The sequence below is a fragment of the Gadus chalcogrammus genome, chromosome 1 (assembly GCF_026213295.1).
Source record: "Gadus chalcogrammus isolate NIFS_2021 chromosome 1, NIFS_Gcha_1.0, whole genome shotgun sequence".
In the NCBI taxonomy this organism is placed as follows: Eukaryota; Metazoa; Chordata; class Actinopteri; order Gadiformes; family Gadidae; genus Gadus; species Gadus chalcogrammus.
In genome coordinates, this window is record NC_079412.1 from 10,756,211 (window position 1) to 10,779,740 (window position 23,530).

General features: G+C 50.3%; 1 protein-coding gene across 1 annotated transcript in view; it reads left to right on the top strand.

Moving 5' to 3' along the window:
• Positions 1 to 22,525, top strand: part of LOC130388993 (membrane-associated guanylate kinase, WW and PDZ domain-containing protein 2) — a 28,217-nt gene extending 5,692 nt beyond the window's left edge. The window contains exons 2-13 of the mRNA XM_056599015.1: positions 4,305 to 4,594; positions 7,528 to 7,644; positions 13,303 to 13,422; positions 14,815 to 15,004; positions 15,483 to 15,514; positions 16,995 to 17,175; positions 17,388 to 17,458; positions 19,283 to 19,444; positions 20,494 to 21,067; positions 21,181 to 21,748; positions 21,900 to 21,963; positions 22,062 to 22,525. Coding sequence (XP_056454990.1) covers positions 4,305 to 4,594; positions 7,528 to 7,644; positions 13,303 to 13,422; positions 14,815 to 15,004; positions 15,483 to 15,514; positions 16,995 to 17,175; positions 17,388 to 17,458; positions 19,283 to 19,444; positions 20,494 to 21,067; positions 21,181 to 21,748; positions 21,900 to 21,963; positions 22,062 to 22,525 — 2,833 coding nt within the window. The remainder of the gene's footprint in view (positions 1 to 4,304; positions 4,595 to 7,527; positions 7,645 to 13,302; positions 13,423 to 14,814; positions 15,005 to 15,482; positions 15,515 to 16,994; positions 17,176 to 17,387; positions 17,459 to 19,282; positions 19,445 to 20,493; positions 21,068 to 21,180; positions 21,749 to 21,899; positions 21,964 to 22,061) is intronic.
• Positions 22,526 to 23,530: the final 1,005 nt, after the last annotated feature.

The following is a 23,530-nucleotide window of genomic DNA, read 5'->3' on the forward strand; positions in this document are numbered from 1 at the left end:
TAGAAGTTGGGATTAAGTTTGCTGTGGTCATAGTTGATCATGTCAGCTTTAGATCAGAGTTACATTAGATGTGGACGAATCCAGATTGACATCAGGAACCCCAAGAGAATAACTAGACTTGACAGTCAGCTGATTTCATCACAAAAGCTTCTCCCAGATTCGGGGAGCCGGCTCTGAGTGTATTGTGAATGGATTAAAGGAATATGGGGATCGCAGAATCCAATTGTGTTATGGTGCCCATGTTATTATATTTTGAATGGAAAAGTTCAGCTCAGCCCATGCAGCTCCTCGTCGTCCTGATTCCAGATGGACCTCCTAAACCTCACTTCTCCTTCCAACCCTGTAGAAGCCTCCATCCTCTGGATTCAATTAACCTTCATATTTATTTCTGATTTTGGCCTACGCTCAAGGATGCTCTCCTAGCCAATGTCACGCACTATTCCCTGGTGGAGCTGGACTCTCTCGTCTGGCTGCAGCGCCTGAGGGTGCAACTTACAGAGTATGCATCTTACTTATGGGAAAGCATCTGGGCCACAAAGGTGGCCAGCAGTCGGGGTTAGCTGCAGATGTTGTTTTTTAGTATCGTGAAGGTATTTATTTGGTCACCTCAAATTATTTGCTCAGATGGCCTCTTTCAGATTTACAAAACGTGTTAGCACACCATTTTAGATACTTTTGTTCATTCATTGTATTAGTATAATGCTTAGAAATCGTGTCATCATTCATTAGTTTATTTTCATATCAGGATTAGTTCTTGGCTTATTTATAAATGAATAGTGATACACAGAGATCATTGAATGTACTTTATATCGAAATATACAGCAGGTCTTGGTGAGTGTAAGTAAATGAAGAAAACAGTAATTAATCTATGTACAGCTATATATATAGCGAAGCTTTAAGTATAGCCACCGGACCCATTGCTATTGCCCTTCACATAATGCTATGGTTTGAAGTTACACTTTTAAGCCTGAATCACAAGAGGAAGAACCAGGGCAGATCACTGGAGAGAAGGAAGTCTGTGAAACAGGATATGTATCGGTCAGCTCTTCCCTGGACGAAAGGTCAATGTTTCAGTAGTGTCTTCTTCATTATATAGGGTCGGATATCCTTGAATCAGTGTATTGTGTTCTTCTGACAGATGCAATTCATTTCTGCTCGGTGTGATTGCTTCCCGTTTACATTTGAAACAGGAGCTTTGGTCAGGGTCATCATCTCAGCCGGATGTGGATTTTATCCAAGCCTGGTCCGAGTGATGTTGACAGATGTGCAGCCAGAGGTGTTCATTCTGACTCTACCTGGCGTGCTAAACACAGATTCGACTCTTGTTGTTTTTCCCATGCCAAGGAGAAGCCTTGTATCGGCAACGCCAAGTGGATGCACGAGACACTGCTTCAAATCCATGTTGAATATAAGTCGGTCCACATCAAAAGCCGCTGGACCGCTGTCAAATGTCTGCACACGTGATGCATGCTAATGCTGATGCTTCCCCTTAATGCTACGCTGTGGGCCGCCAAGTTCAGAGCACGGAGCGGAAAAACAGCGTTGCCCAGCACGCCAGCCCTCGACCAGTCCATCCAGTTACGCCACATCCGCTGCAATCGTTTCCCACCAACCAGCTGAAGCCCCTCCTCTAGTATCTACGATGACACATGAATACGGTTTATGATGATAACAGCGAGCCCTTTTCCCCACTGATCACACAGTGCCGTCCGGCTGGGGCACGGCGCTGGTGTTGTGAATACAGTGTGCGGGGCTGGGGGGGGGGGGGGGTTTGTTGACTCAACAACAGAGGAGGGATGGGGGGGGTGGTGCCGGTGGTGGTGGTGGTGGAGGAGGACAGGAGGGTCCAGCCGGTGTGACAGGCTGTGGCTCATTAAACCCCCCCGTCGCACACAGGAGGTCAACAACACAAACTGCCACACATTATTACAAACTTCTCTGTTGAAAACGCAACCGGACGGGAAGCGATAACACACAACGCGGACGATGCAAATGTGAACTGAACTTAAGAGGTCACGTAAATACCGTCGCAGGTCACCGGTTTATATATTTTTAGCATTTTTAAGCATCTGGTCAAAATGCCAGGAAGATTGAAAATCTTTGGGTAAATCCTATCAGAGATCAAGGCCTGGTGGAAATATTGTTTGGATTAAAGGAGAACATGAATATAAGTGCTTTGTTTGTTTGTGTTCTGCCATTTTGTTTGGTGTTGTTGGCGTTGTTTGTGTGTGTGAGGTCAGCTGGCTTTTGGAAGCAGGTCGACTATGTTGGGGCAGAAGGCTTCACAGTTGGAGCAGAGAGAACTGGGACTCCGCACAGCCAGGTAGAGATAAAGGGATAAGCGTAATCTCAGGTTGGAACATACTGGTGTTGGAAGGTACTTCAATGTTTCATAGCCCAAGTTTCCTCCGGTTAAACGTGGGGTTGAAAGGCTTTGAAAAATCTTTTTGACACGAGACTCGTTAAACACACTTGAGAGAATGCAGACGATTACTGTTTTTCCTTCTGGTTTGTTTTTCCTTCTGGTTTGTTTTGTCTAGTGTTGTGTTTTTGAGTATTGTGTGTTGAGACAACGGGCTGCGCCGCTCGCACACTCTGACTCACGTCGCCTGCCCTTGATTCCTGCAAGGTTAAACGCATGACTCCACCCCTAACCTCAGGCAATGTGGCGCCTCTATATCTGACCCAGACCCTTCCTCCCACCCTCCTGTCTCCCTATGTTTTCAATGCCTTATGCTCTTTCTCTCTTTGTCTCTCTCTTTGTCTCTCTCTCTCTTTGTTTCTCTCTCTCTCTCTTTTTCTCTCTCTTACTCACTCTCTCTCTCTCTCTCTCTCTCTCTCTCTCTCTCTCTCTCTCTCTCTCTCTCTCTCTCTCTCTCTCTCTCTCTCTCTCTCTTTGTCTCTCTCTCTTTCTTGCTCTCTCCCTCCCTCTCTCTCTCTCTTGTTCTCCTCTCTCACCCCCCCCCCTCCATTCTCTTTGTCCCTCTCTCATTATTGCTTCCTTTATCGCTCTCGAAAGGCAAAAATACCCAATCACGCACAATCTATCAATACTCAAGATTTTTGTTTTTTGTACAATACGTTGTGTAACTTTTTGGCCGACTCTTGCACATTAATCATTATAAAGGCGTACTCCTGGATCATGTCGGCTCCTTTCCTGGCCGAGGCAGCAGCGAGGAGCCCTCTCTTGGCCTGTAGTACTACAGGGGGGAGTGTTGTAGACAGGGGATCTCTGTCAGCTCAAGCCTGTCTCCTGGTCAGTCAGCTAGAACGGCTTAGGTGTATCCGGTCATCCTGGGACCATTCGTACTGCTTTTATTAGACCCTCACTGGAAAAAGACCCATGGGGTGATTTTCAGCTGCTGGATATGCCTGGCTATGTGTACCCTCCCTCCTAGCCTCCTTAGTGCCTTCCTTACTGTCATACCTCCTTCCTTCCTTCCATACTTCCTTTTCATCCTTCCATGGGTGTTCATTTCCTTACACCAACCTTCCTTACCACTTCCTTCCCTCTTTCCTATTTTACACCCTTCCTTTCTGTCATTCTTCCTTCTTTATCTCTTTCTCCCTTTCCTCACACCCTCCTTAAATGTTTGCTTCCTTCTTTTCTTTGCAGCTCCTTTCTGTCCTTCCTTCCTTCCTTCCTTCCTCGTCTCATGAGTCTTCACAATGGCGTCCTAGGCCTGAGTCATCCTAGGGACCACGACCACAACTGGAGGAATACGTAAATGCTAACGTTCAGCAGGCATCCTCAATCAATGACAATGATCATTGGATTTTTCATGCATTTTAAGCAGGCGGAGATCGAGCACCAATTCCATACAGTTAATATAAGACAGCCGTGGAACTCAGCAGGTTTAAAGTTCCTGTTCATTTGTTACCCTGCTGTTGTGACACCTTTCTGTCCCGGCGTGTATGATGTCGCTCTCGGTAATGATTCAGCTGCCTTGTTAGTTCCATCCTCTCCTGTGCTATTGAAGATACGTCTCAATGCGTCGCTGTGGGATTATATGAATACATTACAACAGTCTTCGCTAGGGCAAGCAAAATGAACCTGAGGGGATGTATGTGTGTGTGTGTGTGTGTGATACTTTAAGCAGAACAGGGTATATCAGCCAGCCTTGCTGTAATTAACTGTTGTTATTTAAAGAATCGGAATCTGTTGTTTTTAATTTTTGGAGGATATTAGTGTAAAATATTGAACACGAGACACATTTGTGTCCTTAATGTAATGAGAAATTCGCTATTGAGGATTTTTGTTATGATTTGCTTTGACCGTATAAATCTTCTCCCCTGCCCTGCAGCTCGTTTGCCATGTCTAAGACGGCCGTGAGGAAGCTGCACTGGCACTCAAAGTTGAAGGACAGCTTCGTGCCCCTGGTGGGGTCTTCGGCCGACCTGGGCGTGGCCATTGGTGGAGGAGCCGACTACGCAGAGTTCCCATTCGTCACCTCGGCTCCGGGGGGCGGGCTCACGGTGGGCGATGTGATCCTGGAGATCGGAGGCACCCCGGTCCTGGGGATGACGCTGGGAGACGTGCGGGGGGTCCTCAGCTCCTGTCCCCACCCCGTACGCATCAAGACGGTGTCGCCCGGTAGGTGGGAGCCCTCGGTGCATAATGGACGCCCTCCTCTGACTCCCTCTGTGCCATCTGCAATATAAACACACAACTAAAAAGAACGGCAAGAGTGTAAGCCACAGTGTCTGGGGAGAGCTTTTTTATAAAAAAGGGGGCAATTCAATAAAAAGTGACAAAGATAAATGAAAATGGTGGAAAGTGTTTCACCCTTTTATGGCCCCCTTTAAGAGCAGGGTAAAGTAAGTTCCTGTTGCTCAGATTTGAACCGTGAGTAGTTTTTATTTATGAGTGTGGCAGAACCTGCATGGTGACTGTATATTCACTTGACTAGTTGGGTCTATACTGCTGCACTGCCATACCTAAATCTAACGGACCCACAATTTATGTCATGAGCTGCATCAGTGTTTTTTCTACTTTTGAAAAGGGTCCATTGGGCAGGGGAGATCCTTTTAGTGTTATTATCTTAGGAAAAAATGTAATGTTTAACGTGTTACTAATAATAGTAACAATAGTAATAATAATAACATACAGCTTCCAACCGATTCCCTTGCGTTCATCCCGACCACTGTGTTATTGTGGCCTAGTTTGTGTCTTTTTCTGTTCACTGACAGCACATGAATCAGATGCGACCCTGGAGCGCCCGTGCTCAGGCACACAGCAATGATTTCTCTATTTTAAGCCAGCCTGATGTTTGCATCGTGTCACAGAGATGGAGCGTTGAGATTGCTGATTAACAATAAGTCCTATCGGTCAATAGTCCCCCGAAAACACAGAGTCACTGGAACGCAGCTCAACGGGAAGGAGGGTCACTATGGGTGACGGTTTAGGTTGAATCTGATCCCTTTTGCATCAGGTTTAGGGTCAATAAGAGGGTTACGTAACCAAACACTAACCCTAGGGTTACATAACCTGACCCTAACCCTAACAATCCATCAGTCCCAATCTCAGTGAGTATACTATCAGCGTTCGCCATCTTTTGTGTCATACCTAATTCCTCCCGCACCCGATCAAGTAACCCCAGTATCTCTCTCTCACTCCGCCATGTGTTCTGATCCGCTCGTGTCCCCCGGTCTCCGGGGCGTCAAGGCGCGAGGCCAATATTGACCGAGCGCCTTGACGCCCCGGCGTCCAGGGGTCAGAATTCCGCTGACGCGCTCCCCGGCCGCCCTGAGCCGCGGCCGCGTCCACGCCGATGTCAGTCACCCTCTGACGGCCTTGGCGTTTATGTAGGGAGGGCTCTGGTAACTGATGTCTCTGTTAGGCCTGAGCAGAGCGATATGTCACCAGACTGACACCTGCCTGTGGCTCCCAGCGGCCTTGCTGGGGGAGATTGATGGCCAAATCGGCCACAGGGGTGTAAATGAGGACCCTGCGTCCCCCCCGCCCCCCCCCGCCCCCCCCCCCCCCCTCGCCCCGCTCCCCCCCACCCGCGTTGGATCTATTATCGTCCCGGGGTCTGGCCGCTTCCTGCTCTGGGTGCCCCGCCTGCCTGTAGCGGCTGGCAGTGATGGATGAGCGAATGTACCGCAGCTCACCCCCGCATCCACGGCGCCCAGTACCCCCGGTCCGGCCCCCCATCCTCTTAGCTGTTAAACGGGATTAACACTTTGTATTAAGAGCAGTGTGTTTGACGTTTCCCCCCCTGATTCAGCCTCAGGCCCCCGTTCTATTGTACTTGATTGTAGCTTTTCCTCTTGAATAATAAGCTGGAGCAATTGCATTATCTTTAAAAAAAAAATAGTTCATCAAGCATATTGTGGGACAGCTGCTGCACCACGTGACGCACACAAGCTTTAGGTTCTGTTCCCGGGAAATCGCAGCCCAGGGCTCGTCCTCTGTCTGGGGGAGCATATGTGGCCGGTCTAATGTGTGTTGCAGGTTGACTGCCCCCGCTAATAAAGTTATATTAGTGTGAGGGTTTTTAATAGCACGGCAAATTCAATCTACCGCCGGGCCGTACCACTGTAGCAGAAGGGGCAGGGGTGGGCGAGCGGTGCGGTGAGGCATGCGGTGGTGTGGTGTGGTGGGCGGGAGGTGTGGTGTCTCGGCTCATAGGGCGGGGGTAACCCTGGGAGAGTGGTGTAGTTTTCTGTCACAAGTGACAAGTGGTAAATGCACCGAGGCCATCCATAACAGCGAGTGACCTGTCATCAGAGGCCGTAAAGCGCCAGGGATGGATGAAGAGATCTGAGGGAGGGGGGGGGGGGAGGTTATCAGAGCCCCGGTGATCAGTCTCAACCCAGCCTCTCTCTCTCTCTCTCTCTCTCTCTCTCTCTCTCTCTCTCTCTCTCTCTCTGGCTCTCTCTCTCTCTCTCTCTCTCTCTCTCTCTCTCTCTCTCTCTCTCTCTCTCTCTCTCTCTCTCTCTCTCTCTCTCTCTCTCTCTCTCTCTCTCTCTCTCTCTCTCTCTCTCTCTCTCCCTATCTGTCTCTCTCTCTCTCACACTGTGTCTCTCTCTCTCTCCCGTGACAGAATCATGGTTATGGTTTATAAACCAAACTCTAAATCTGTTGATAGGTAGGGACGCGTTGCATCACTTAACCGCTGACAGATGCATGTAAGATGAGTGCACGTTATTGGTGTGTGTGTTGAGGGCGAGGTCGTAAATAAGGCTTTCCAACGTGTGGATCTCGGCCGCTGCTCTTTGTGATGCCACATCCTCCCTTATTTTAAGCTGCCTACTTGATAGGCCTCAAAGTACAATTACAACAACATAATGAGGCTCATTTGTGATTACTGAAACTTACTAAGCTGTGATCACTCTCTCCCCCCCCTCTCTCCGCCCCCCCCCCGCCCCCCCCCCGCCCCCCCCCCCCCCCGCCCCCCCCCCCCCGCCCCCCCCCCTCTCTCTCTCTCTCTCTCTCTCTCTCTCTCTCTCTCTCTCTCTCTCTCTCTCTCTCTCTCTCTCTCTCTCTCTCTCTCTCTCTCTCTCTCTCTCTCTCTCTCTCAGGTTCGTCACTGTGTAAGGATCTCAGGTTGTATCTCAGTAAGTGTTTCACCCCCGGCTCCGTGGACAGCCAGCTACAGCAGGTCATCCGGGAAAACCTCTACCTCCGCGCTGTACCATGTAAGTCATCTCCACCCCTCATCTCCACCCCTCCTCGTCCTCCTCCTTCTCCTCCTCCTGGGATAAACACTGAATAAATAGGGCTAGAAGTAACACTTTACAATAAGGGTACAATATTTAACCAATAATCAACTAGTAAACATACCAATTAGTAAATGCAGAAAATAAGCATTAGCATAGGGGTAAGGGTTAGGGTTAGGGTAAGGGTTACACCTCTGCACACGTCCGTTGACGGATCTCATTGACTTTTCATGGGGCGCTCTCGAAATGCATTGTGGGCCCGTCCGTTCTGTCGGCTCCATTGCCTGCGTCAAAAAGTTTAGATATGTTCAACTTTTCAGGCAGCGACAGATCCGTCGGCCAATCAGATCGCGTCCCCCATACGTCAGACATGCCCTCTGTCATCCGTCGACGGACGTGTGCAGTGTGAACGCAGTGTTAGGGCTAGGGTGAGTTTAAGGGTTAGGGTAAGCTAATCCTATTAAATAGTTTATAAATTATGACATTAGTTAAAATGAGCATCAATAGTAAATGATTGCTAGACAATGTGTAAACTGTTTATTAACTGTTAGCTATTGCTTATTACATCAACTTATGTTAACGAAGGGTTAATTAATGTAACCGTTTTGTCAAGTGTTACCAAAAAATCAATGGTGAAGCAGTAATTGATTGCTGCAACATATAACTAAACATTGTAGACCTTAATCGCCACCATGCCTGTACACACACACACACACACACACACACACACACACACACACACACACACACACACACACACACACACACACACACACACACACACACACACACACACACACACACACACACACACACACACACACACACACACACACACACACTTGTGTTGATTGCTGCCTGAGACTGGAGTGCTGTTTCTGACACTTCCTTAGAGCCAATCTGCTCAACGCGAAGGTGTGTTGATTTAAATTAAAATCCTGACACATCCGCACACATGGATTCTGGGCGAAACACTTTCAGTGGCGCACCAGGTGAGGGAATCACAAACCTCATTAATATGGAGATTCCCTTAGCAACTGTGTGTGTGTGTGTGTGTGTGTGTGTGTGTGTGTGTGTGTGTGTGTGTGTGTGTGTGTGTGTGTGTGTGTGTGTGTGTGGGTGTGGGTGTGGGTGTGCTCGTGCTCATGTGTGGGTGGTGGGCGTGTGTGTCTTGTGTTTATCCGTGGAAGTTTGCTCTTGCATTTGAACCCCTGTCTGTCTGACTACTACAGCAGTGTTGGTAAATGGCTAACGTTCTTTTGGTTGTTGTTGTTGTTGTGTGTGTGTCTGTGTGTGCGGGCTTCAGTGAAGTGAGTCTTAACCCTGTCTTGGACGTCTTACTCCAGCAGCTAGAGCTACCCTAGCCGCCACAAGTGGGAGTTCAGGTGTCGACATTGGATATTGACATTTTATATTAGTCTCTCATAGAACCCTTGCTGTTATTAATGGTTTTAGTTTCCTAATATTTGTATTATACTACATTTGCTGACACTAACTTTTTAAATGTAACAATGACTTACAGCTCTTTATTAACAGTTACTTACTTCGTTTTCTCTGATCCAGAACACACAGTCGCTGACCTCCCACTCTTTCCTAGACTGTGAGCTAATCTCTCCTTTAGTCCATGAAATAGGTCATCGCACCAATAGTCCTCGCATCACGACACTGCGAGAGGGACCCACGTTACGGGTCCCTACTGCCAAGACGACAATACGAGCGATAGAAACCCTGTTATGTCAACCCGTCACTCTGAGAACTCCAGCCTTAAATATTCACATCACAGCCACAGCCAATTACACTACAATGACAAGCGTGTCAAACGCTTCAAATGTTTCCACCAAACCATTTACATCTGAGATGAGGTTCCCAGTGTTTTTCCTCATGCTGAATCACATGCTACTGTCTAACATGTGCTGCATATGTATGAGGGTAGGAAGACATGGCATATTAGTTGTGTCAACCCTGTGGGAGGCTGGAAGACATTGCTCTCCTTATATGATTGATATGTATGCATTCAATCTGATGACTTGCTATATTTAACAATGCAGTAGCATTAAGACCAGCTCTCTCCTATGGAAAACGTGTATAATGCACAAATTAAATCAGAGAAAGTCATTGTCATTAAAGTTACAATTGACATTGTATTTTGCGGAAACAAATGCAAACATGGATTCAACATGTATGCCTTCTGCATTAACCCAAAGCAAAGGAAGCAACAGAATTAAACGAGTTGCCATCACGGCGGTTCTGTGTTTGCATAGGCCTTCTTCATCCTGATTCTGGCGGACTGTGTCGCGCCTCTTCCTGATAAGAAGATATTATATACCTGGCTCCCAGGGTTTCCTTCTACCTATTATCAGTGACAACAAGACAGGCTTTCAACCCCCCCGCTCCTCCCTTACACACACATCGCCTCCCACAGAAAAGAACACACACACAAACACACAAACACGTACACACACACAGTCACACACACACCCCACCCCCCCCAGCCCGTCTATGTAATCTTCTGATCTTTATGACACACGAAGAAGCTGTTTTTCTCATGGCATCAGTATCAACACCACACACACACAAACACACACACACACACACACACAAACGCACACGCATGGTGCTTTGAGCCTGAGACAGCCTGGGAACCGGCAAATCCGTTCTCGAGCCAGTCAGGGTGGACCGTGGAGTCGGTGGTCCGTGGCGCTGAAGCCAAACCGCTTTCGTTCTCGCCCTTTCGTTGTTTGTGTGACGTTTTGATGTAAAGTGGAACTCGCACCTGAACAGTTTCCATCAGGCCTCATGGAGGCTCCCCTTCAGGTCCTCATGTGTCTTCCTCCCATTACACCAGATGATAAAGCAGGGTTTGTTATGCGGGGGGAGTCGCATCCTTTAAGCCTCATCAAAGCTCATGATCCAAAAAATCTGCTTCTTACAACGTCTTAGTAAGTTTGGCCGACGGCAACATGGCAATGCTATGTTTTTTACCATGTACTGTTTGGCTACGTTGGTAATCCCATAAGCCTCCTCTCTGAACTGTGTAGGCTACTCTTTATGTGTCTTCATAAAGAAGCAGCTTTAGTTCATCCTCAGGAGAAGTGAAGCCTGTTATTATTTGGCACTATACTATAGGTTGCTGGCTCATGGGCTTCTCTGGCCCCTTCCTCGTGCGCCAGCGTATTTCACAGTCAGGCCGAGGACATAAATAAAGAAAGTGACTGACAGCGGTAAGTAAACGCAGGCCATTCATCAATATTTCAAAGGCTGAATTGAATTACAAGTGAAAGAATGTCTTGATGCCAAAAGTAGAGGGAGGCGACGCTGAGTGCAGTGAGGGCCTGCAAGTGTGTGTCGGATGTTGACTGTCTGTGATGGCATTAGGGAGCAGCCCAGCGTTTAGTGTCCCAGTTGGCTGGCCAGTGAAACGGCCTGATGGGGAATGAGCTTAACGCCACCCGTGTTTGCTCTGGCCGCCTTTATCCCGTATGGCAGATTCCGATACGTGTCTCCGACCACATTCTGGATTATCGATATAATCTCTTGGACCGTGGTCCCTGACTTTGACACAGATGATGCCTTATCAATATCAACGATTTGGGGGCCGTCTCAGGCTCATCTACGGACGGCTTGACAATCTAACGAACGTCTTTTTAGGAAGCCAGTCACTTATTTTAGTAGTCCTCTAAATGAGAACGCACACTAGGTCTTTTCTATTGTTAAGGTGCACTATCCTGACAGACATCGTTGTAATATGTGGCGTCTGGACGGTGATCGAGGGCTGTGTGACGGCTCTGCCTCCCCCAGCCTCCCCCCTCCCCTCCCCTCCCCATGAGCCGCCCGGGGGGGAAGCTGCTCTGGGAGGGGGCCGGGTGGTGGAGGAGGGAGGCTGGGGTCCGCCACAGAGGGATAGGATGTCAATAATCCATCCCGACCGCTGCTGGCTTGTCATATATATCTCCAAGGAGGTTGTGGGGATAAGGACGGCCTCCGTACCCGTGGACGGGCTCAGAGATACCAGCGCTTCCTGTCAGAGGCCATCAGACTATTAGCTCTCGTGGCGTTCATTACGCTTTCATCACTGAGGCTGATTGGGCTGCGGACACAAAATAACACTGTTGCTGTGGGACTTAGTCTGGCCAAGCGACTGGCTCCCTTTTAGTGTGTGTGTGTGTGTGTGTGTGTGTGTGTGTGTGTGTGTGTGTGTGTGTGTGTGTGTGTGTGTGTGTGTGTGTGTGTGTGTGTGTGTGTGTGTGTGTGTGTGTGTGTGTGTGTGTGTGTATTGGTAAGTGAGTGTGTGCCTGCGGAGGCGGTTGTCTGTGTGAGTGTGTGTGTGTGTGTGTGTGTGTGTGTGCATGGATGTGTTTGTCTATGTGTTGGTCAGCAAATGTGTGCTTGCAGAGGGGGTTGTGTGTGTCAGTGTGTAAGTGTGTGTGTGGGTGTTTGTGTGCACATAATGTGAGCACTTTTGTGTGTGTAGGCTCCAGAGAGGCCCATTTGTGTGTATGTGTGCACCTGAGACAGTAGTGCATTAATCATTGGGTTTATAGGGTAACATGGGTGTGTCTCTCTCGTTTTCCTTTCTTTCTCTCTCTCTTCTCTCTCGCTCTCTGTCTTTCTGTTTCTCTCTCTCTCTCTCTCTCTCTCTCTCTCTCTCTCTCTCTCTCCAACAATGAAACACAGCTCTCGAGGAGGGTACAGATTTGTCCTCAATCTGTGTGGATGTGTCTGGGGGAAGGAGAGGAGGATTACCTTATCTCACGGTCAGGGAGACAGAGGTCGAATTGTAGGCCAACGCGTAAATGAAAATTCTCACACCAGATTGCCTGGCTGAGTAATTGCGTAAAAGCGGTGTGTGTGTTGTGGGGAACGCTGTGAGAATGTGTCTGAACACGGCGCCGGCCTCGTGAGATCAACCGAGACGCAGGTTCAATTTAAACAAAAAAGGGTAAAAAAAAAATGGTCCAGTGAAACTCATAATGACGGCCGTGGTGGGCTTGTTGGACTAGCATGGTCTCCATTATTTTTCTGTTCCATCTCGGAGGCCAAGCTGAATCTCAATCTATTACGGTGACAGGCAAATGTCCTGGGGCCACCATCGTGGATTGGCTTTAATTAAAGTCACCGTTTTAGAATCTCTTATTAATGTTTAATTCGGGCTCATGGGTTATAAATGAGGTATTGATGTATTGAATTCATAATAGTCCTAACTCTTTTCCTTTACGGTTGACTAGTTATCTGCAGCACATTTTATAACAATATACTTGATGGTTCGTTAAGGATTACATTAGCAGTTATTTTACTCATTTAATTTAGGACAATTTGCTCAATTATGTCTATTTTGAGATGTTCATTAGATGCTAAATGATGATACATTTGCATACAGACTCAACCTTTATATTTAAACACATTATTTGAGTCCTACTTTTTGTTGTTTTGAGTTTAGTATTCTGTTGAACGTGATGAAGGTCTCTCTGTGTCAAGTGTCTGCCCCCCTGGAAGACCCTCCACATCAATAACTAAAGACAATCCCCAGACTGGGATTGATTGACACGTTAACCAGGCTCCCGGGCTGCTGCGCGACCTATTCCTGGCCTCCCAGACAAGCGATGTAATGTCACCTTCTCCGACCCGTCCCTCCCCAAGGTACGAGCAGGAAGCCCCGGGTCGGGGAGACTTCCGGGGTGGACTACAACTTTGTCTCCGTGGAGGAGTTCTTCGCCCTGGAGGAGTCAGGAGCGCTGCTGGAGAGCGGCAAGTTCAAAGGTGAGGCCCGGCTTTCTGGACACTTTTCCACACCCCAGGCGTGGCTTTGTATTTTGTTGTAGAATACGTGAACTTTGTATTTTGTTGCCCTATCTTCAACTTTTTTCCACATATCTTGAAAATCTTGTCATCCGATCTCTATAAATCCTTCATGTAGTTTGCATCATATAGCCATTACCATTACTCCTTTAAAAATCATAGGGGTCAAATTGTATGCACATTTTTTTTAACATACATTGACCATGGAAAGGTCATCATTTGAACATTTGAGGACTTTTTTTGCCTTGGTTGGAAGCATCAAAGCCCATTATAAAGTGTGGCCTGTGATTATGCATTATATATGGGTGGTCCTGTTGCAGACTCCTCCTTAATCAAGGGGGCTTAGACGGCAAACTCTGATTAAAAGCGCTGAGGATAGATAAGCATCCATTATTCATAAGCGTTTAATGGGCGCAATAAATGTCACCCCTAACCCCGCTTGGCGCGTGACATTGACAGACATATTGCCACCGAGGCAATCAGGAGCACTGACAGTAGCCAACATAACAGTGTAGCCTGCAGAAACCACCGCGGTCCCAGCACGGCAGTGGTGATGGTGGTGGTGGCGGTGGTGGTAGTGGTGGTGGCGTTGGAGGAGGGTGACCTCTTTGTGGTGGGCAGTTCACCAATCTAGTGTTTGCCTTCACCCCTGATCCTCCAGAAGCCAATGGGAGCAGGTTAATATGATTTGGTGCTCTGCTGCCAGAGCAGATGGATATGACTGAGGGTATGGCAGAATGAGTCTGGGTCTTACTGGCCCCCCGAGAGGCCATATTGCACACTACAACTGGGGCTGCGGCCGTCAGAAATAGACCTGTCCTCCCACCGCCCGCCTTATTGATACAAATGACTCAAATATACTACATATCTGATTTGCTTATTTCGGTTAAGAATGATGTGCAGCTGCATACACAACACAGCTCTGTGCTATCCTACCATGTCCAACTGTTTAGCATTATTCAGTTTTTCTGTTAAGCTAACAAAATACCCACAATACCACTACTAGTATAGCAGACGCAATAACACCACTGAGACTACTTCTACTATTACTAAAATAACAGTATTTTTCAAATCAAGATGTTTTGAGTGTCAGATCATAGCCTGGCTCGCTTCTTATTCCTATAAGGAGGACTCTATTCTGTTGTCATGGCAGCCCTATGAACGCACTGCAATCGCTTCTATAGATTCAGCAGCAGCGCTGACAGCGGTGCTGTATAGATACCGCTGAAGATATCCTTCATGCGGAAAAGGAAAGAAAAGGCGGGAAAAGGAATAGCATGCAGCGCAGCGTTAAACAGCTCCATCCATCCGTCATTAAAAGTTGGCCTTTCCCTTGTAATCGCCTCTTCCCAGGGAACTATTACGGGACTCCCCGGCCCGTCCACATCAGCTCGGAGAGCCCACCCATCACCTACCAGGAGCATCGCAACCTTCTCAAAAAATTCCGCACACGCAGCAAGTCTCTGAGCAACCTGGAGAAGGCGCTGGAGGAGGCGGTGGAGGAGGGGGACAACAGCGAGGGAGACTCTGCTCCGCCAGGCAGGTGTTGCTGCTGCGCTGCCTCCGCGAGATCACACACACGTTTCTTCTCGCCAACCACGAAACCTCCTCATTAGTCCCAGGAAATGATGACGCCGCCGCGCCCCCGCCGCCGGCTCGCGCAGGGTTCAAAGCACGTGCAGCGTAGCGGGGTCGTTGCGTCAGGGCGTTCCCCTGTTCCGGCCGTGTGATCGCTAAGCAGAAGTCTGAAGCGTCGTACAGTAGCCAGCGGCTAAATGCTGCATTGTGCCGCCTCTATATATGGCAACAGTCAACCGATAGCCAAATAAATCAATCATTAGCGCGATTAGTATGCTCCATGGTCCCTGAGGGGCAGTGGCCGCATCGATCGCTGGAAGGCTTCCAGAGCAAGGTCAGCGAGCCGCCGGCAAACAGAGGAGGAGGCTAGCAAATAAGCAACAAGGACAAAAAATAGAAACAGGGAGGAATTGAAGTGCGGCCCGTGCGACCTAATAAGGCAGCAGAGGAGGAGGAGGAGGGGGGGGGGGGAGGGGTCAGAGATGAAGGTGAACGTTCAGGTCAACAAACGGGAGCTGAATATTGTAGTGGTGGGATGGGGCGGCTGGTGGGGTGGGGCAGAGAGAGCGTGTGTGTGGGCATTATAGAAGCAGCGTGTGAGCTGGTGCTGCACGTGTCTGGAGAGGAAGAGAGGCAGGTGGCAGTGTGTGAGAGCGAGGTGTGAACAGAAGACACCCCGGCAGAGAGCCAGGAGCAGGCATCAATAGCCAGGCAGGTAGGGAGGGCATAGGGGGGGATGTGTGTGTATGGGGGGGGGGGCGAGGGTGACTCTTCCTCTGCTGAGTCACCTTCCCAAAAAGGGAGATGCTGTGTGTGTGTGTGTGTGTGTGTGTGTGTGTGTGTGTGTGTGTGTGTGTGTGTGTGTGTGTGTGTGTGTGTGTGTGTGTGTGTGTGTGTGTGTGTGTGTGTGTGTGTGTGTGTGTGTGCGTGTGTGTGCGTGCTCACGCCTGTGTGTATATGTGTGTGTTAGTGTGTGTGTCTAGTGTGTGCATGCGTGCATTTGTGTGCATGCGTGAGCACGCTTGTGTGTGTGTGTGTGTGTGTGTGTGTGTGTGTGTGTAGTGCTGGCAGGGCAAAGAGAAGCATGGTTTTGGTCTGAGTAAGCGGAGCGCGGACCTCCACGCCCCGTGCCACCGCTCACCCGGTCAGGCCACCACACCGGGCTGAAGGACAGAGCAAAGGACAGCCCAGAATATCATAAAAACATGCATTACCCTGTGCCCGTGGTTGGTGGTGTTGGATGGATGGTCTCGTTTCTCCCTGTCAGAGCCAGCATACGAGCACAGCTGCTACCCTCTGCTCTACGGGGCTTTCAAATCCCAATTGAATCCCTCACATAAAGCATCTGGCTATGAGACCCCCACGGGGAGGAAGCTAGGTCATGCCATGAGACAACGGTCTCCTTTTGTGTGTCTGGATTACCGCAGCGCTCCATGTGTGTCCGGGTCCAGTGGGTTTCATATCCAGGGAACAGGGCCTGTCAGCCTCCATCCTTCACATCCTAACCAGGGGATGCATCAGTACCACACTGGTGTGAACTATATGGCCGATACCAGAATACCCTTAAGTGTAGGTATGATGGCTAATTTATTGTTGTTTACGGAGTTAAAATTGTAGAACACTAAAGACTCCAAAAATCTGGTCTCAAACAGGTTGTTCACTCATGACGACGGACTAGGTACTTGGTACGCCCCATAACATCTGGTCTCTAGTGTTCAGTCATCACATCGGACCAGCTACTTGGTACGAGCCCATAACATCTGGTCTCTAGTGTTCAGTCATCACATCGGACCAGCTACTTGGTACGAGCCCATAACGGGTATAAGTGTTTGGCAGCTGTTTAATCCTCTTCTCTTGCTTTGTTAGCGGCTGTGTGTGGCGAGGCGACATTGTTGCTTGCCTCCTCTGTCGTCTAATTGCGTCCCCATTCACTGGTGCAGGTGTGCGGAACACAGCCCCCCTGATCCGCCACTCCCCCGGCCGGCCCCGGGGCCACAGCGCTGGCGAGGGCGGGGCCCTGGAGCACCTGGAGGGCCTGGGGGGCGCCGGCAGAGCAGGAGGGGCCCGGTCGCGGGCCGGGATGGCGGACCGCTGGGAGCAGGCGTTCAGCGACCCGGGACAGCCTTACTACGCAGCGTGAGTCACGGTCGCCACGGTAACAGCCGGGGCTAAAGCTAACACGCCAGGGGGGGGGGGGTGGGGTGGGCAGCCTCACCGCCAGCCTCCACCTGCAGGAGCCTCGGTCTCTGCAGCGCATGCGTTTCCCGTTTCAATGGTGTCGCCAATCCCAATCTGCCCTATTGTGACTGAAGGGCTTGTCATTGCTCCTCTCTTCTTTCATGTTGAAGGCACAACCCAAAGAGGAGCAGCTGGCAGAGCATGCGGGGAATGAGCAGGGAGACGCTTTACAAGAATGAATGTGAGTACCGCGCGTCTTCGCTGCTCCCCAATTATCTTCAGATGGAACTGTGCGGGTGCATGTGTGCCGGCGTGCATGTGGGAGTGCATGATTGCGTGTGTGCGTGGGTGAGTGGGTGTGTGCTTGTGTGTTTGTGTGTGTGTGCGTGTGCATGTATGCTTGCATGCATGCGTGAGTGCATGACAGTGTGAGTGTGTTTGCGTGTGCGTGGGTGCATGCTTGTGTGTGTGTGTGTGTGTGTGTGCTTGGTGGTGCATGTGTGTTTGTGCATGTGTGTTTGAGACATGTAACTGTTTAGGTTTCTAATGAGATGCTATATGTTTGTGTCAAGACAGGAAGTGAGACACTCGTTAGCCAGCTCGTTAGCAGAGTCAGCCCAGACCAAATTAGATTTAAGTTGAATTGAGACGTGATTAAGGGTTTAAGGCCCGGAAGTGATGACGAAGAATAAATCATTGACACATGTGGCTACCATATTACAGAAAATAAAATTAGCATCATTAACTGGTGTTCAATTACCTAAAGATACTTGATAATTACTTTATTATCTAAAGAAAGCGTTTTAAGATAATAAAACAAAAACTTCACCCATTTCTTTAAGCATATTTAGAGTATCCTTTAAAATGAATGTCAAAATGTGCTTCTCCGATAATAGCTTTCTCTTCTAGAATGCAGTGTGCGGTTAAAACCACTAGGGGGCGTTACAGTGTAGGCTCAGAAGATGAATGAGATCTAGACACCTCCGTTGTTAGCCTGAGTATGTTCAAATATAACAGTAAGCTTTTAGGGTAATTTATAATGCCTGAACTACATAGTCTATTAATCTTGTGAAGCAAAATAAATAGATGTTTTGCTTATTGTGGTGGGATAGGCTGATTTGTTAAAGAGATACGCAGAGATATCTGTAAATTGATGTTGTTGTACCCAGATTTTATAATTACAAATACATCATTATACGTTGAGAAGGGGAGTTTGCTGGGTTAGCATTTGTATTCCGTTAAACACTTCATTACCTTGCCAATTAACTAAACATTAACCTTACATTTTTAGGAAAGCCTAGCTCCTATTTCTGTGTGGAATAAACTTTCAATTACTTTCCAAAGATTTCAGATTTCTTCAGAATAGTTGCCTATTCTCTTTATAATTATGCTACCTGTTCACAATGAAAAGTTTGGAATGAAACGTCTTCTGATTCTGGGTAAGACAAACGACAATTTACAGATATTTCTGTGCATCCCTTCAATCAAGATGGTAATAACTTATGCCTTACTAATTTCACTGATAACCTCTTGACCATATGCTTGTGCTCTTACGGCTGTAGAGGCATAAGTGCCATCTGGCATTGTTGATACTCTCTCTCCTGCCAGATAAAACCCTTACTTTGACCCATTCAGACACACAGGACTAAAACAAATCTTGTATCCCATATGCTTCCGATGCTTTCTGTACGTGTGTGTGTGTCTGTGTGTGTGTGTGTGTGTGTGTGTGTGTGTGTGTGTGTGTGTGTGTGTGTGTGTGTGTGTGTGTGTGTGTGTGTGTGTGTGTGTGTGTGTGTGTGTCTGTGTGTGTGTGTGTGTGTGTGTGTGTGTGTGTGTGTGTGCTTGCTTCCGTGCGTGTGTGTGTGTGTGTGTGTGTCTGTGTGTGTGTGTGTGTGTGTGTGTGTGTGTGTGCGTGCGTGCGTGCGTGTGCATGGGTCCACTGACTCGGGCTGTGTCTTCCTCTGAGGTAAGTATCTGTAATCCTATTACGTGGTGTCTCTCAAGCTCTGCCAAGCTCTGGTGCCGTTCCCTGACACCCACACCGGCGTGTCCTTCTCAGTGCTAGGGTTTACGGACGAGCCCGAGGATCTCAGGGGTTTCCCCGTGCACACGTGCATCTTCAAGGGGCCCCGAGGGTTCGGCTTCAACATTGTGGGGGGCACCGGGCTGCACGAGTTCCTGCAGGTGTACAGCGTCACCTCGGACGGACCCTCCGCACTCAAGACAGGTGATGACATGTGATCAGGGCTACTATTTACTCTGCACTACTATGTACAGTACTGTGTACTATCTACAGTGTTCTGTATGAGGGACGGCTGTTTGTTTCATAGCCATGGAAGTAGTGCAATTGCAATTGTGTCTTTTGGTTAGCTAAGTTTGTCAAATCGGATTTGTGGTCAAGTTCAGGTCAGAAGGTCAGAAGTTGCGTAAATCTGTGAAATGCGTGAATCGGAAGAGCTGTTTTTCTGTACTTTTAAACTCACAAAATGTCAGAATAACTGTTCATCCCTGGCTGCTCATCGCCCCGATCTATTTCTCTATCTTTCTATCTGTATTATGTCACGATCTCTCTCTCTCTCTATGGCTCTCTCTCTCCTCCTCTTTTAGGATTATAGTGCTGGATGTTTTTCTGATCTCTCACAGCGAGTGTGTATCTCAATCAATCCGTAATCCTAATGGCCTGGCTGCAATAATCTAGCTATCATTGCACATGCCATGATTTATGTGCACACACACACACACACACACACACACACACACACACACACACACACACACACACACACACACACACACACACACACACACACACACACACACACACACACACACACACACACACACACACACACACACGTACACGCACAACACAGCCTCAACATGCTAACACTGAAAGATGAACTCAGAAATATACACACAAACATTTTAGAAATCCATAGCAAAGGATTGGCATGGAGAGACAGAGAGAGAGAGAGAGAGAGAGAGAGAGAGAGAGAGAGAGAGAGAGAGAGTGAGACCTAGTTGACGATCAGTTAGTTGGTTGATTTGTTCCGATTTTGATTAGTTACATGTAATCTACAAAATATTCAGCCCCACAAACCATTCATGAATTGTCCAAACCTGTGGATTTGTGGATAAAAAGTGATTGTGTGTCGATCACAAGATCCCCACAAACCGCAGGACTAAACTGTTGTACCCATGAGGCCTGGGCTGCGGTGCGTGCTGCCGGCTACCGCGTACTCTCACACGCCCCGGCGCTCTCCTCCCTCCTCCCAGCGGACATCCTGGTGTACGTGGGGGACGCCTGCGTTCTGGGCGTGTCCCACAAGCAGGTGGTGGAGATCCTGAAGGCGGTGCCGGCGGGCCACAGCGTGGACGTGGAGGTGCGGCGGGGCTACCCCATGCTCTACAACCCCGACGGCTGCCCCAAGCCCCTGCACCAGGCCATGTCCTCCAGCCGCGACACCATGCGCTCCCCCACCACCACCCAGCCCCAGTCGCTGCACCACCCCCACCACCGCTCCCAGGGACGGCCCCGCCTCTCCTCCGCCTCCTCCCTCGGCCGCCACTCCCACCACGACGGCGACGGCTACGGCTACGGCTACGGCTACGGCTACGGCTACGGCGAGCGCAGCTACATGGAGCCCGGCGTGCTACGGGGGCTGGACGCCAACGGGAACGCCCACGCCGGCTCCAGGTCGGCGCCGCCCTACAGGCGCTCCAGCGCCAGCAACGCCGACTCGGCCGTCCCCGTCCGCCTGCCCCGGTCGCTGAGGAGGCTGCAGTCCCTGGACCAGAACCTGGCCAGCCAGAGCGACAGCGAGGTGGTCTCGGCTCTCGGCTCCCACCGGTACGCACTAAGGGGTTCAGAGATGTGTTTATCATCAGGCAATCGTAAATGTACGGTCCTGTTAATAATTGAACCCGTTTCTCTCCTTTGTGTGTTCTTTGTCCTCGCTGCAGGGCCTCCATGATCCGTAACTACAACAACAACTCCCTCTCGGAGCCGCCCCGCCCCTCACGCTACAAGTCCTCGGAGAGCGACCTGTCCTCCTGCACCGTGCCCGGCTCCCGGCTGCCCGTGCCCCACCCCAGCGAGAGGAGGCCCTCCTCGTCCTCCGGGGGCCCGCGCAGCCCCAGGAGCCCGCACCGCGCCTCCCAGCCCTACTCCCACCTGCGGCCCCAGGGCGCCCACCTCCGGCCCCCGCCGACCCAGGACCCCAGCCCCCTCCGGGGCCACAACGGCTACCGCAGCGCCAGCCCCACGAGCGTGTCCTCGTCCCCGGGGGCCCTGGGGAACGGAGGGGGCGGCTGGGCGGCCGGCTGGGCGGCCGGCGGCGGCGAGCTGGTCCCCGTGGCCCTGGCCCAGTCTGAAGGGGACCTGGGCTTCAGCATGACGGCCGGGGGCCTGGGGGGCGAGGTGACGGTGGTGAAGAGGGTGTGGGACAGGCGGCAGTGCAGCTCCCTGCAGCCAGGGGACGCTATCGTCAAGATCAACGGAGCCGACGTCCAGGCTCTTAGCTTTGCACAGGTGAGGCCTGGATGAGAGCTGGAGGGGGGGAGAGGGGGGGGACCAGGGAGAGAGGAAAGGGGACATTTCATCACATACGTTACTACGGTTCAACCGCCCCTGGAGAAGGTTGAAGGTATCTGGTTGATAATGAGTGCTGTTGTCCGCCCAGGTCCAAAGAGTTCTCCTGGAGCACACCAAACTGGGAGAAGTGGTCCTACTGGTTTACAGGGGAGGTGAGACCTGCATAAGAACCACATCCAGGCTCCGCGCCCCGTCTCTGGCCTGCCGGGCTCCTCTTCACCCCCGGTGTGTGTTCCTTCTCCTCCCCCAGGCCACTACCCGTCCAGCGCCTCGCCCAGCTCCCCCCGGCGCCTCCCCCCGCCCCAGCTCCACCCGCCCCCTCCCCCGGGGGGCTCCCCGTGCGACGAGGTCTTCACCTCGCCCCCCGTGGTGCTGCTGCCGCGGCCGCGCTCCGCCCTGAGCGTGCCGTCGCCCCCGGCCGCCCGGCGCTCGGCGCTGGTCCAGAGCACCAGCTTCCTGGAGTCCATCCCGGTCACGCTCACCATGGAGCCCCGCGACTGGATGAACACCGGCCTGGAGGAGGAGGGGGACGCCGCCACCGCGCCCCCCCGGGCGGGCTCCGCCCAGGGGAAGCGGGGGCCCGGCGACCGGCCCCGCGTCCCCCGCGGGTTTGACGTGGAGCTGAAGCGCAAAGCGGGAGAGGGCTTCGGCTTCGTGATCGCCTCGCAGGACGTGGAGAACGGCAAAGGTGAGGAGCTAGGAGGCTACTGGTGAGGAGCTAGGAGGCTACTGGTTAGGAGCTAGGAGGCTACTGGTGAGGAGCTAGGAGGCTACTGGTGAGGAGCTAGGAGGCTACTGGTGAGGAGCTAGGAGACTACTGGTGAGGAGCTAGGAGGCTACTGGTGAGGAGCTAGGAGGCTACTGGTTAGGAGCTAGGAGGCTACTGGTGAGGAGCTAGGAGGCTACTGGTTAGGAGCTAGGAGGCTACTGGTGAGGAGCTAGGAGGCTACTGGTGAGGAGCTAGGAGGCTACTGGTTAGGAGCTAGGAGGTTACTGGTTATGAGCTAGGAGGCTACTGGTTATGAGCTAGGAGGCTACTGGTTATGAGCTAGGAGGCTACTGGTTATGAGCTAGGAGGCTACTGGTTAGGAGCTAGGAGGCTACTGGTTATGAGCTAGGAGGCTACTGGTTATGAGCTAGGATGCTGCTGGTTATGAGCTAGGAGGCTGCTGGTTATGAGCTAGGAGGCTACTGGTTATGAGCTAGGAGGCTGCTTGCAGTGCATTTGAACACCTTTATTACCTGTTGATTAAACGTTGAGCTAGGCCTGGAAAATATCCACCATGATACATTCATATAATCAGTAATTAACCAGGGAATTTTTTTCAATTGGACACGTTAGACGGAGAGCAACTCAAGCATAAGATCAAGTGTGTTATTATTTAAATCTATTTTAAACCATTGGATAGAGTGCTGCATGGTAGGCATAGCAATAACAAAGAAGCAAGGTTATGTTTTATTAGTGCAGGGGGTTACAGGTCGTTCCATTTGAAAGCACTTTCTAAATCCCACAACAATTACCACGGAACGCTCAACAGCTCCGTACACATGTTAGGGATCACATTTTACACTGAACGTTGCACTACACAGGAAACATTGGAGAGGAGCTCTCATCTCAAACCATGGATTTAGCAATCCATCTCTCAGCTCTATGTGTGTGTATTGCCTTGACCGAAATGAAAGGGGACGCATTAAGACCCAGGGTAAGGAGTGGTGGTG